General features: G+C 36.7%; 1 protein-coding gene across 1 annotated transcript; it reads left to right on the forward strand.

Moving 5' to 3' along the window:
* The first annotated feature begins 2,250 nt into the window (after positions 1-2,250).
* On the forward strand, positions 2,251-12,028 carry LOC127628617 (E3 ubiquitin-protein ligase TRIM39-like). The gene is made up of 6 exons (XM_052105394.1): positions 2,251-2,864; positions 6,320-6,415; positions 10,456-10,686; positions 10,807-10,829; positions 10,905-11,023; positions 11,111-12,028. The coding sequence occupies exons 1-6, from the start codon at positions 2,463-2,465 to the stop codon at positions 11,662-11,664; spliced, it is 1,425 nt and encodes a 474-aa protein (XP_051961354.1). The 5' UTR covers positions 2,251-2,462; the 3' UTR covers positions 11,665-12,028.
* The last annotated feature ends 1,285 nt before the right edge of the window (positions 12,029-13,313 follow it).

Below are 13,313 nucleotides of genomic sequence, written 5' to 3' on the forward strand. Positions count from 1 at the left end.
ATTCACTTCCATTGTAAAATTGTATTCTTTTTTTAAAAAAGGGACGAGTCGAAATACATTTTTGCGTTAATTAATATTATGCCAAAAACACTGTTAATTGAGCTAAACTCTCAACCGGAACACTCCTTTAATTGGTCCTGCGGTCTGCTAAAATAAAAAATAAATAAGTAATTTTTTAAGTGGTTTTTAAAATAGACTACATACATTCCACATAGCCTCTCACTTATATGAGCTCATAAACGATGCATGCTAATAAAATAGTTAGCAAAATGCAATTTAAAATAGTTTTAGTTGGAGGATAGCATGACACAACAGGAAATGTCAATTACCCAAACAACAAAAAACACAGTCTCCGAAATTCCAGAAACACAAAAATGAGAAAGTACAAAAACTGAAGCTCTGAAATTCAAATAATCTGCAGAAATTAATGAAAACTGTATCAATTAACTTATGACTATTCATAGCTATTATATAGCATGTAGCCTACACTGTTCACAGTATGTAAATTTAATAGTAATAATAATAATTAATGTCTGAACCAAAGAATCCTTCTTGACTCATTATCTGATCAGACGGCTAACACAAAAATCCAATACGGAAAATAACCACATAATAACTGGCCAATATGTGAAACATGAAATAAGAGCATTTTCCCAAATAGAGCGAAACGCAGATCATTAGAGATTCAGGAAGAGGGCTGAACGATTTGGGGAAAAAATCGAATTGTGATTATTTAAAAAAAAAAAAAGTATTGCAATTGCGATTTGAACTGCGATATGATTAACATGTGATTTATTTTAACCAAAATTTAAACAAATGTGCCCGTGCTTTACTGCCGACCAGAAATACTAGAAAGTGTTTTCACAATTGAAATATTTGCTTTGTAAAAATATTTTTGTCGTATTTATAAAAGGTTCAGTTCACTTTTCATCATTGCTTTTTGAAACTTTGTCAACTTGAATATTATTGCAATAAAAATAATAATAATAAACTTAATAAAAATTATTATAGAAATATATTATTGTATAGTAATATTTTATCACTATTACCATTTATTATTATTATTATTTTAATAATCTAACCCTATTGAACGATTCTGTAAGCGCTGATCCAATTCAATCCAACAAAAACACCCTTTAACTAGTTTCTGCTTCGACATTAACTGAAATGTTAAGATGGCCATAAATAACAACAATTCCTGTATTATGATTCATAACAACTGTAATCAATGTTCACTTTTCAGCCAAGCAACATAATAATGACTAGAAACAATTGGATTGGATTTTCCAAAGTGTCCGAATTTACCAACCAGAAAATGTTCTGAAATTAAACCCTTTCAAAGTAATCAATGACTGTTCATCCATACACACGGTCACAGCACGAGAGGACAGATTCATTGACCAACACTTTTCCACAACGAATGAATTCAGATATTTCAATTTAGCCATAAATTAGGTGTTCATTTTCCCCCAGAGATGTTACTGGTGTTCATATCATAATTTGCATCGGCATCACAACCTCAATATCAATGCTGTACTGGCAAATGTGCATTGCAATGCACATAACATGTAATATTATTTGCATGGGTGCAACTAAAGCAGGTGCTGGTGCCACATTTTCAACAGGCCCAAATAAACCCTGATGTGGCCCAGCCTGAGACCGAGTTTGACACCCCTGTTTTAATCTATTCTTTGACTAACATGCAAAATACTGTAGTGATATCATGGTAAAGTGCTGGTATCAGATGGTAACACAATGGTGTATATGTACATATATGCATGTCATTTGGTACTCTTTTGTAACATATGTGTACTTATAGTGGGTATAGTGCAGATAGTGTGTGTCTCAATGTTTTTATGTGTATATATTGAAAAGAGTGTATGGTTTACGTGAGTAGATAATTAGTGTATAATGTATGCCAGTATGAAATAGTGACGTGTGTGTGAGTGTGTGTATTGACCACCGGCCCGTTCATCTCTGTGTTTATCATTATTATTATTATTATATGACAGCACATCTATATGAGTGTCCGGTCGCGTCAGATTAAATGTCGTTGTGTGTTTTACTCACCGGAGCGGATATTTATCGCCTCATGATCGTTCTGTCGGTGTTATTTATGAAAATATAGCGTTAATTCCGCAACGGCTCACTGGTCAGCTGACGGAGGCGTGCTCTTACGTCATTGCGTCATATGAGTGGCGTCATCAACGTGGTCTCTGCTGCCCCCAGTTCCAGTTGTTGATCTACAGTTTTAGATCACGTCTGACCTGAAGCTCATTCGACTGAAGAACACGGAATAATTTGATCAGGATTAGGACAGTAATATTTGGGATGCACATTATTGAAATGATCTGCTGTGAATGTGAAACTCTTTGATTTAAAAACAGAATACTGAGTGTTAAAACGGGATTAGTAAACTGAAGTGAAACTGTGAAGAAGGATTTTGACGTGTGGCTCAGAAAATGGCGTCTAAATCTTTTTCTGAGGAGGATTTCTCTTGTCCTGTGTGCTGTGATGTTTTTAAAAATCCTGTTGTCCTGTCCTGTAGTCACAGTGTGTGTGAAGAGTGTATTCAGAAGTTTTGGGAAAGTAAAGGATCGAAAGAATGTCCAGTTTGCAGAAAAAGATCATCAAGGGACATGCCAACATTAAATCGGGTTTTGAAGAACCTGTGTGAGACTTTCTTACAGGAGAGAATTCAAAGATCTTCATCAGGATGTGAAGCAGTCTGCAGTCTTCATGAAGAGAAACTCAAACTCTTCTGTCTCGATGATCAACAGCCGGTGTGTTTGGTGTGTCGAGATTCCAGAACACACACAAATCACAAATTCTGTCCTGTAGATGAAGCTGTCATCGATAATAAGGTCAGATCAATTATATTCAAAACATTTATTGAAACAGCACAACTTGCAGCATACTTTATGATTGTATATATGAACAAATAATTACAGACAGTAAATGAAGATTATTCTGGTCAAACTCATAATGATCTAAAAGTAAGGATGGCTGGCGCGAAACAGACGTTCCGAAGCTTTGCGAGATCCCGAAGCAAAGATGATTCGAAACACTGATCCGAAGCGTGATTCAAAACACCCACGTCACGTGACAACGGCTAAATGAAGCGTCTAAGTGTTTCATCAGGTGGAGTGCTCCGCCGAATCAGGGTTTCATTGATTGGTCGGTTCGGGAACAAATCACACAATCACACAGTATAAAAGTTTTGTCAACGCATTTTCATATCGTGGGTTTTTGTGAGAGGAGTTTGGTTTTGAGATAGTGGATTTTTGGTGATATAGTGACATTTATAGTGCGATTTGTTTAGTTATATTTAGGATTTAATTTACATTTACACATTGACTTAGAGACACACAGAGTACATATAGTGACACATGAATAGATGCATTGATAGAAATATATAGATATATATATATATATATATATATATATATATATATATATATATATATATATATATATATATATATATATATATAGATTAATAGATAGATACATATATTACAGATACATATAGATTATTAGATAGATAGGCTACATATAAAATAGATAGATAGATAGATAGAAATGGAGGCTCCACAGAAGAGATGCCGTACATCTGTGGTGTGGGAGCATTTCCATTTGGAAACCCCAAATAAAGTGAGATGTGTGTATTGTGATCGGCAGCTCACCTACTGCAACAATACATCATCCATGATCGCCATTTGAGGAGCATTCATCCTGCCATTCTGCAGGGTGCAGAGGATGGTAGTGTTCCCCTGTACCAAGGCCTGCTACTGACACTGCTGGGCCATCTAAGCAAGGTATGCATTGTTTGAAATATAGGCTAATTATAAGTGAAATATAATAACTAAGTGTTGGGCCATTGTTTAGAAAGGCCATGGACTAAGACATGCCTAACATCCCAATCACAACTGCCAATCACTTTAAAAACAAATGTTGTCAATATAATATTATACTTTGTGAATATACATTTTATATGTCTACATATGAGTACCCAATCTACAGCCAAGACATCATTTTGTTTTTTTGTAATTGTTGTATTTCTATAATGCACTTTATCTTTCTCTGCACACTGAGCATAAATATTCATAACATAACTTTGTTTAGGAAGGTTTCCAAATGAACCAGTAGACTACTTTCACGGTAGGCTACCATTTTTCCAATATATTTGTCTGAAAGTATGTTTTATCTTCTCTTTTAAAAGGCAGACAGAGGGAATTGGATGAGGCTCTTCTGAACATGGTGGTGAAGGATCTGCAGCCCTTCACCATCGTGGAGGATGAGGGTTTCAGGGCCTTTGTGAACAAGCTTGATCCAAGCTATGTCCTCCCATCCCGGAAGGTGCTTAAAACAATGGTCAGCTGAAAGGTACAACACAACCAAGGAGAAGACAATGGAGGACCTACAAAAGGCGGAATTTGTTAGCCTTCACGGCTGACATGTGGTCTTCCATTAATATGGATGGATATCTTGGTGTAACATGCCATTACATAACACCAGAGGCAACAATGGCAACTGTTTTACTGGGTGTAAGGAGGTTTTACCAAACCCACACAGCCCAGCATCTCATGGAGGCTAAAGCCTTGCTAATGGCTGAGTGGGGAATAACCTCCAAAGTTCACTGCATGGTGACTGACAATGCATCCAACATGATCCTAAGTGCCCAGCTACTCAACCTTCGCCATGTCCCATGTTTTGCTCATAATTTGAATTTGATAGTGAAAAAGGCCCTGGATCAAACCCCAGTCATCAATGAAATTCAGCCAGAAAGCCAGAAAGATAGTGGGGTTGTTCAGATCCAGCTGCAAAGCAAAGGACAAGCTTGTGGAGATGCAGAGCTTGATGGGCAGACCAAGTCTGAAAATGATACAGGAGGTTGAAACGAGATGGAACAGCACATTCGACATGCTACAACGCTTGTATGAGCAACGTGAGCCAGTGGCTGCTGCACTTGCCAATTTAAACAGTGATACTGCTCCCCTGACAAGTCTTGAGTATGACATTATTCAACAGTCATTGACACTTCTTCAACCATTCAAACTAGCAACAACAGAGATGTCAGAGGAACAGAGAGTGTCTGCTTCAAAGCTCATACCATTGTACAGGATGTTGCAGCACAAGCTTGCACAGAAAAAGGAAATGCAACGCAGGAATCAACTGTACAATTAGGTAGGACACTATGACCATACGTGTAATTGGCCATAACTCTCATATTGTTGTCATTATTTTAATTAATATGGTTTTCTCTTGTGTTGGCTCATAGGCTCACATCTACAAGAAGGTCTGCACTCCAGATGTGGAGGGTACGAGACTTTTAGAGCCTTGGCACTGGCTACACTGCTGGACCCAAGGTTTAAAAATGTGGCTTTTGGAAATCCTGCCAAAGCCCTGGATGCTGAAAAGCACATCACACTGGAGTGTGCTTCACTGATGCGTTCAAACACAACTCCTGGTGAGTTTCAGTCTATGTTATCTTATGTAATGTGATTCATGAAATTTATACTTCATATGTGTTGTCAGTTTATGATTTGTTACTAATTGCCGTTTTCTTTTAATTCAGAACCACAAATGTCAACATCAGGCCCATCATCAACACCAGTTGAAACACAAGACAGTTTATGGGAACATTTTGACAATCGTATCCGTGAGACCCAGATGATACACAATCCTACAGCTGATGCCACAGTGGAAGTGAAAAAATACCTCAGCGATGCGTTTTTGCCCAGAACTCATGATCCTCTAACTTGCTGGAAAGAGAGAGCAGTAATCTTTCCTCATTTGTATGTCCTAGCTAAAAAATATCTTTGTATGCCAGCAACAAGTGTCCCTTGTGAGATAATTTTTCAAAGGCTGGAGAAATTATCTGTAAAAAGAAGTAGGCTGAGTCCTTCAACAGCAGAGAAATTAATATTTTTGAATAAAAATCTATAAGAAAGGGAGACATTGTGGCTCGATTTATTTTTATTAATATTCATTTTTCATGACCAAAATCACATTATGCAATGTGAAGAGACTACAGGTTACAAGCTTCATATATTACAAAAATACAATAAAAAAAAAAAAACAACACATTTTTTTATTAGCTCTTTGTAAAGGTTGTTTCAGATCAACACCTGCAAGTGACCACTAGGTGTCACCGTGGAGACGGGTTTCGGATTGATTCGAAGCCTCGAAACAAAATGGCACATTTGCTTCGACTGTTTCATTGCTTCACGAAGCCTCGATCTGCCCATCTCTATCTAAAAGCAGAACAGGGCTGGAAAGTAAGAACTCTTTATATTAACATGTCCATTTCTTTCAGGAGAAACTCAAAACTGCACTAAAACCCTTACAGGAGAAACTGAGAATATTTGAGAAGTTTAAACAGAATTTGGATCAAACTGCAGAACATATTAAGGTTTGAATTAAACTGTGTAATTAAAGAGTGTGAAACATCCACTGATCTATATATACATATATAACTGGATAGCTCATAGAATTCTAAACTGCCAGCATTAGGTGAAGCTACCGGAAGTGCTCTGGCGGCCATTTTACTATTCCCTACCGACAGAGAGCATCGCGGCATGTGCAGCGTTTAACCGCGAAACAACACTCACTTAAGGATGCGGCTAAAGTGCCCACAGGTTGTAGTTTATGACTATGTACATATTAAGCACACATTAGTCGTTATCCCCATGTAGAGTGGGCATAACGATCATAATCTTTAATAATCAACAGTAAAAATACAACACCAAAGTGTATTAATACCCCTTTTTAAAGCAAAGTTATCCATCTGCAGATTGTTGCAGGATGCAATGTTTCTCTGCCTTCATAGTTTAAATCTGTTGATGCTCATTAGTTCATAATGTTGACAAATTATACAACTGCATAATTTGCCAACATTATTAACCATTTTTACTAGATTATATAGTAAATGTGAACTAATTTAGGGGGCATGCACATCAACACATTTTAAAGTTGTTAATAAAAGCGACTAGCTTTGTGTTGATATTGTAACTAGACAGTACATCTTAAGAATAAATCCAGAAGAACCAAATATAAAAACGTAGTATACACACAAGTTCATATACAGTATGTGTATATATACACACACACACACACACACATAAATTAATTTACCTTTACATAATGGAATTATCCATTTGCATTCATTTCTGGAATATGTACATACCAGCTTGTGAGCATTTAATAATTTCAACAATCCCCTGATCTTTTAAATCATAATTAGAAATAAGTTTATTGACATATGCACACAAGGAAATCATACATATTTTATTTGTTCAATAACAAAAGCTTCCAAGTACACCAAAAAATTGACTTAAACTGAACAATACAATACAAATTTGCAGATATGTGGGAACAAATCTGCTAATGGATTTAACAACAATCCCACATTATTCAGCTTTCAAAAGAATGATAGCAAGACATGCCATCAGAGCTAGTGGCAACAGTTCTCCACCGGATAGCACAGTGACACTGGAGGCAGCATCTTCTGATATGCTGGCATTTCAGGCAGTGACGTTCAGCCTGAAACAGAAGACACAGAGAAAAACATCACTGTATCTCTTCCCAGCTTGTCCATGTTCAAAGAGGCTGTGGTGGGGTACATAGCAGGCTTTGCAGTTAAAACAACTATGAAGATGATTCTGTGCACTACCTGTTAATCAGCACAGAGTGTCGAGAGCTCTTCCCAAGATGAACACACTGATCGACATGAAGCCCTGAGGTGGATTTATAAGACCGTCAGACAGCGTCCTGAAAGTCTGCAAGACAGCTGAGAGATTTCTTCAACAGCACACAATCACAAGGCCCATCTCTGTCCCCACAAAGGTTCTGGATCTCCATGGTGGTTCTGCATTCAAGGAACTTGAGGCAAACATGTTCAACCTAGAACCATACAACAATCACATCTTCATACTCAGTGCATTGCAGAAAGCTGCACAAACATCAGCCTCCACTTCATTGCCAAGGAAACATGTGCTGCATCACACTCCAAATGGCTTAGGAAAACTGTGGGCAAGCTTGTACTGCAAAATAGAAGAAAAAAGAAAAGTTTGATATAAAGATCAGGAGCCGGTTGCACCAGCTATACAAAAGTTTAAACTTAGCCTAGTTGTGATGTAAATGGGCACGAAGTCACAATTTACGCACTACTAAATATTTGAGCATTGCACCATTAAACTTCGGTAGAATGTAACCCTAAGTATAAACTAAATATTTACGGAAGACTCTGAGCAGGTGTAACTGATGGAATAAAAAAGCAGACTGATATTTTATGACATCAATAAGCTCATGTTTTGCATATCAGGCATCAATCAAATAATTGTGATTATGACAATTAATTGCCTGTTTTAGGTGTTTCATAAATATGATGATTTATTACCATACAAACTCACTAATTCATTTAATACAAATTTTTACAAGCTTGAGTCATATAATAAAATAAGGGTATGATTTCCTTTTCAGGCTTCAAAATCATATGAATGACAGTCAAATATAAAAGTATAAAATGTTAAATAATTAAAATAATATCTTAATTATCAAAATATGTCTCTCAAGAGAGCTGCTCTTGTGACGTCCGCAGTGACGGTTACGTAAGCAAACAAGGTTTGAACATCAACCGTAACAAAATCAAATTGAAGTTCATGGATTTTTAATACTTCTGTGTACAAATATGAAGGTGCTTATTGGATCAATGCAGATAAACTTCATATTATGCGACTACGCATCACTTTATGGAGAGTTTACGACTTACTAGTTAAGACTTTAAGAACAGGTGGAGCAACCAAATTAAGCACAGACTTAATTGCAAACTAACTAGTAGTTACTGAAGCCTTGAACTTTATACCCCAACTTAAGACCTTACACACAGCTATTTACTCAACCTCATGTCCTTCCAAACCTGTATGACTTTTTCTGTGAAACAGAAAAGATGACATGTTAAAGAATGTTTTGTCCATATAATGAATGCCATTGGTGACCAAAACAAGCTATTTTGCTCACCATTTACTTTCCTTATATGGAATACAAAATAAATTTTTGGGGGAAAGTCACATGGATTTGGAAGGACATGAGGTTGAGTATATGATGACAGAATTTACATATTTGGGTCAACTTTTCTATTAATATTAAATGTTATATATGTTATACTATCTGAAACACAGTAATTTTATGACACTTATACTGCATGTTGCAAAAGTATCTTCATTGCAAATAAAAACAGATAGTATAATATTTTTTACTCTGTTAAAACAGCTCTTCAGTGAAGCCAGGCTGTCTCCTCATACAGCTTTTCCTCCTGTTGCAAACCAATTCCAGCTTTATCTAACATTCAGTGGGATGTTTATTGAAATCCAAACGGCAAACTCACCTTGTTTAACTTCAACAATATCCATGTGCTCCCTGTCAGGGCTGGACTGGGAAGAGAAATCGGAACGGGATTTGACATAACTGGCCCAAAATTTGTTGGGGGGGTGGTGGTTTTCCCGCTAACGCGGCGGCTCGTTTTAGATTATCGCGGCCGACACTGTCTGCGGCCCGCTCGGTTCTCCCGATGGCCAGTCCACCCTGATCGGCCTCAAAGTGCGTCGGTCCACCGGAAAAATGTCCGGTAGGCCAGATTACCAGTCCAGCCCTGCTCCTCGTCTATTCCAATTGATCACTTTATAAATGCCCGTGAGCTGGTCCGTATTCAGGCCTGCACTGCAAAAAGTACAAATCACACACAGAGAATTAATGAAGGCATTATATTTATCATATGTAACCGGTGTTGATCCGCAATTAGATATTCAACTTGACCAAAAAAGCTAACTTGGTGAGTTATACTGTTATTCATTGTGGTTATTTTCCTAAGTTAACGTTAGCTGCATAGCTAATATTCATTTATCATAAGAAAATAACCACAATGCACGTTCAACGTAAACAAAAGCTACAAAACATAATTATGTATTCAGAATAAAAACTTTAAAGCCTGCTAAAAACATGTTTGAAAAAGTCTACTGATATCTTACCTCAGTTTCTTAAACTTGTTTCTATTGAGGTAACACGTCGCCGCTGAACGTAATGCTGCTGCAATAAAGAGTAACATAACACGCTCACATTTAGAATAAGCAGGGGGAAAAATGACAGTCAAAATAAATAATGAATTACATATTTAGGAAGATTGCATTGTGATGCAGTGTATGCAGACATAAAACATTTTTTTTATGTGACTGGATAGGTAAAAATTACTCACCAAAACAGACGATTTCCCATTGAGACCCATAGGAATACAGAACGTTAGGGAATACCAAGATGGCGGCGCAGTAGCTTCACTGTTGTGACGTCATGAGCTATCCAGTTATATATATAGATCAGTGGAAACATCCCATTTTTGGAAGTGTATATCGATATACAGTTTGACCATCAGATCTTTCTCTGAAATGTCTTTTGTTTCAGTTTCAGGCTCGACACACAGAGAGGAAGATTAATGAGGAGTTTGAGAAACTTCACCAGTTTCTACATGATGAAGAGGCCGCCAGAATAACAGCACTGAGAGAGGAAGAGGAGCAGAAGAGTCAGATGATGAAGGAGAAGATTGAGAAGATGAGCAGACAGATTTCATCTCTTTCACACACAATCAGAGTCATAGAGGAGCAGATGACAGCTGAAGATCTTTCATTCCTACAGGTGGAAACAATGAACATTTATACAACTTCAATATTCATTATACTGGAGACAAATGTCAGTTTCAAACATTAAAAGCAAATTCAGTTTGGATGAATAATCTGTGTTTCTTTCTTTGTACAGAACTTGAAGAGCACAATGGAAAGGTTTGTATTGTGTTTCCTGTTTCTCTCTCGGTTCTGAACCCAAATCAACACGACTGACTCCTGAATGTTTTTCAGAACCCAGTGTACACCAGCAGATCCAGAGAACATTTCAGGAGTTCTGATCAATGTCCCAAAACATCTGAGCAACCTGAAGTTCACTGTGATACAGAAGATGCAGGAAAATGTTCAATACAGTGAGTTGAGAATACAACAATGAATTCATAATGATCATTTGTGTTATTTGATGTGTGTTTGAGTGTGTATCTGTCCTCTCTCTTCAGCTCCAGTGACTTTGGACCCAAACACTGCTCACTGTAATCTCATCGTGTCTGATGATCTGATCAGTGTGAGATTCAGTGAAGAGGAACAGCTGCTTCCTGATAATACTGAGAGATTTGATATGTATAAGTGTGTTTTGGGTTCAGAGGGTTTTAATTCAGGGATTCACTGTTGGGATGTTCAGGTTGGAGACTGTACAAGCTGGTATTTGGGTGTGATGACAGAATCTGCTCAGAGGAAGAAGAACATATTATCCAGGAGTGGATTCTGGTGTGTGGGGTTTTATGATGGTAAATATGATGCATTCATTTCACCTGATCAAACACCTCGTGTCTCAGTGAAAGAGAAACTCCAGAGAATCAGAGTTCAGCTGGACTGTGACAGAGGAAAACTGTCATTCTCTGATCCTCTCACTAACACACACATACACACTTTCACACACACGTTTACTGAGAGAATATTTCCATTGTTCAGTGTTAAATGTAAAATTTCTCCTCTGATGATCTTACCAGTGAACTCCTCTGAAAAAAGACTTAAGAATGAAATTACAGATTAAACTTGTATCTACAAAAGTTGAGTTTCTGTAGAAGACAGACTAATCAAAAGTGTCTTTGTAGCATCAGCTGTTAATTAATTTAATCTGACATGTTTTAATGCTTTTTAATGATGCTGGCTAAGATGTGAATTCATATGTGAGATCAGTGATTTACTGTACATCTTAATAATGTTATCTCGGGTTGTTATTGATCATTATATGACAGATATTATGAACAATTAAATTCTCAAAATAATCATTATAATACAACTCCTCAACTCATTGTAAAGATGTATATTTAGATGTTTTATCTGTATTTTCAGTTATAAATTCACTTACCAACTGGTGTTTTAAAGACTATTTTATAAAACATATCATCATCAAGTCATGGAAACTTTTCAAGAGTTTTTAAGAAGTTTAATTTGTGTTTGTAAAATAAAAAGTACCATAAAAATGTGTTTTATTGTTTTAACTCCAAACACTCACATTTATAACTTAATCTGATACACTAAAGTAAAATATAGAGTTGAGCTGGACTGTGACAGATAACTAACACACACGTTTATTAAGAGTATTTCCATTGTTCAGTGTTGATCGCGACATTAAGGTGAATAATTTCACAGTGTTACAAACACATAATATGTGTGTGTGCGCGCGAGTGTGTGTTTATGTGTGTGTGTGTGTGTGTTGATAACAGGTAAGTAACACACAGAAAAGTAGTTTTCTACTGCAGTAGAGGGAAAGGTGAGTCCAATGCTGTGTCTGAAATCACCCACTCGTTCACTATTTCCTATATAGTGAATGGCTGTGAGTGCACTATATTTCAGCAGTGAGTGAACGAAATGAGTGAACGATTTCAGACACTGACGTAAATTCCATGCGACAGAGAACACCCGGGAGCTGTCGCAGACATTTGCCATGAACATTTCATCTGTGTGGCTTCATGAATTTGATAATCTCTCTAATCTTTATATATATATATATAATAGTATAATAGGCAATTCAATATTTTATTTTAGCATTAATAAAAAAAATAATCATAATTCAATGATCATAATAGAGTTAATCTTTTCACAACTGTTCATTTGATATGTGTAACGGTGTTGAAATTACTGTTAAATTCATGCTAAGATTGGGACATCTCGCCATTGGTTGATGCACATTTGCATGTATTTGCATAGGTTACATAGTGGGGTGGTGCTACGTGATCCACAGCAGAGCCTCATATCTCTCGCTGTTGGTAAATTGCTCTGACGATTGCTCTGTTATTAAAATGAATTATGTTCATCTGCAGACACAAGTTCGACGTTTAAGTCACAAGAATGTATCTGATTAATCTGTGATCATTCTGATCCTGTCAGTCGGGTCAAATATGTAATATTTGCAGAGATAAACCCAAGATGTGTGTAATTAACTTATTTGTGAACGGAAAGTGTTTTTATTTCATTTTAAAGATGACTGAGCAACATTGAACCACTGTATTTACCAGCCTTTGGTTGTTTGTCCCAGGTCCAATAAAAGAGAAGCCTTGAGTGACCATCCACCTGCTCTCAGAGTGATTACTTACACACAGGCCCAGTCACAGATTACATTAATGATAGAGAAATTATTTCAATTTGTCATGCTTATATTTTATTTTTCATGAAAAGATAATATAAACATTTAATCTG

This window comes from Xyrauchen texanus, chromosome 35, assembly GCF_025860055.1.
Source record: "Xyrauchen texanus isolate HMW12.3.18 chromosome 35, RBS_HiC_50CHRs, whole genome shotgun sequence".
NCBI classification, from domain to species: domain Eukaryota; kingdom Metazoa; phylum Chordata; class Actinopteri; order Cypriniformes; family Catostomidae; genus Xyrauchen; species Xyrauchen texanus.

What these genes read in the sequence shown, in the direction of transcription:
- LOC127628617 (XM_052105394.1), top strand. Translation starts at nt 2,463, where the DNA reads ATGGCGTCTAAATCTTTTTCTGAGGAGGATTTCTCTTGTCCTGTGTGC. An exon ending in AAACTGCAGAACATATTAAG is followed by an intron (nt 6,416 to 10,455) that starts GTTTGAATTAAA and finishes CTTTTGTTTCAG; the next exon opens with TTTCAGGCTCGACACACAGA. An exon ending in TTGAAGAGCACAATGGAAAG is followed by an intron (nt 10,830 to 10,904) that starts GTTTGTATTGTG and finishes AATGTTTTTCAG; the next exon opens with AACCCAGTGTACACCAGCAG.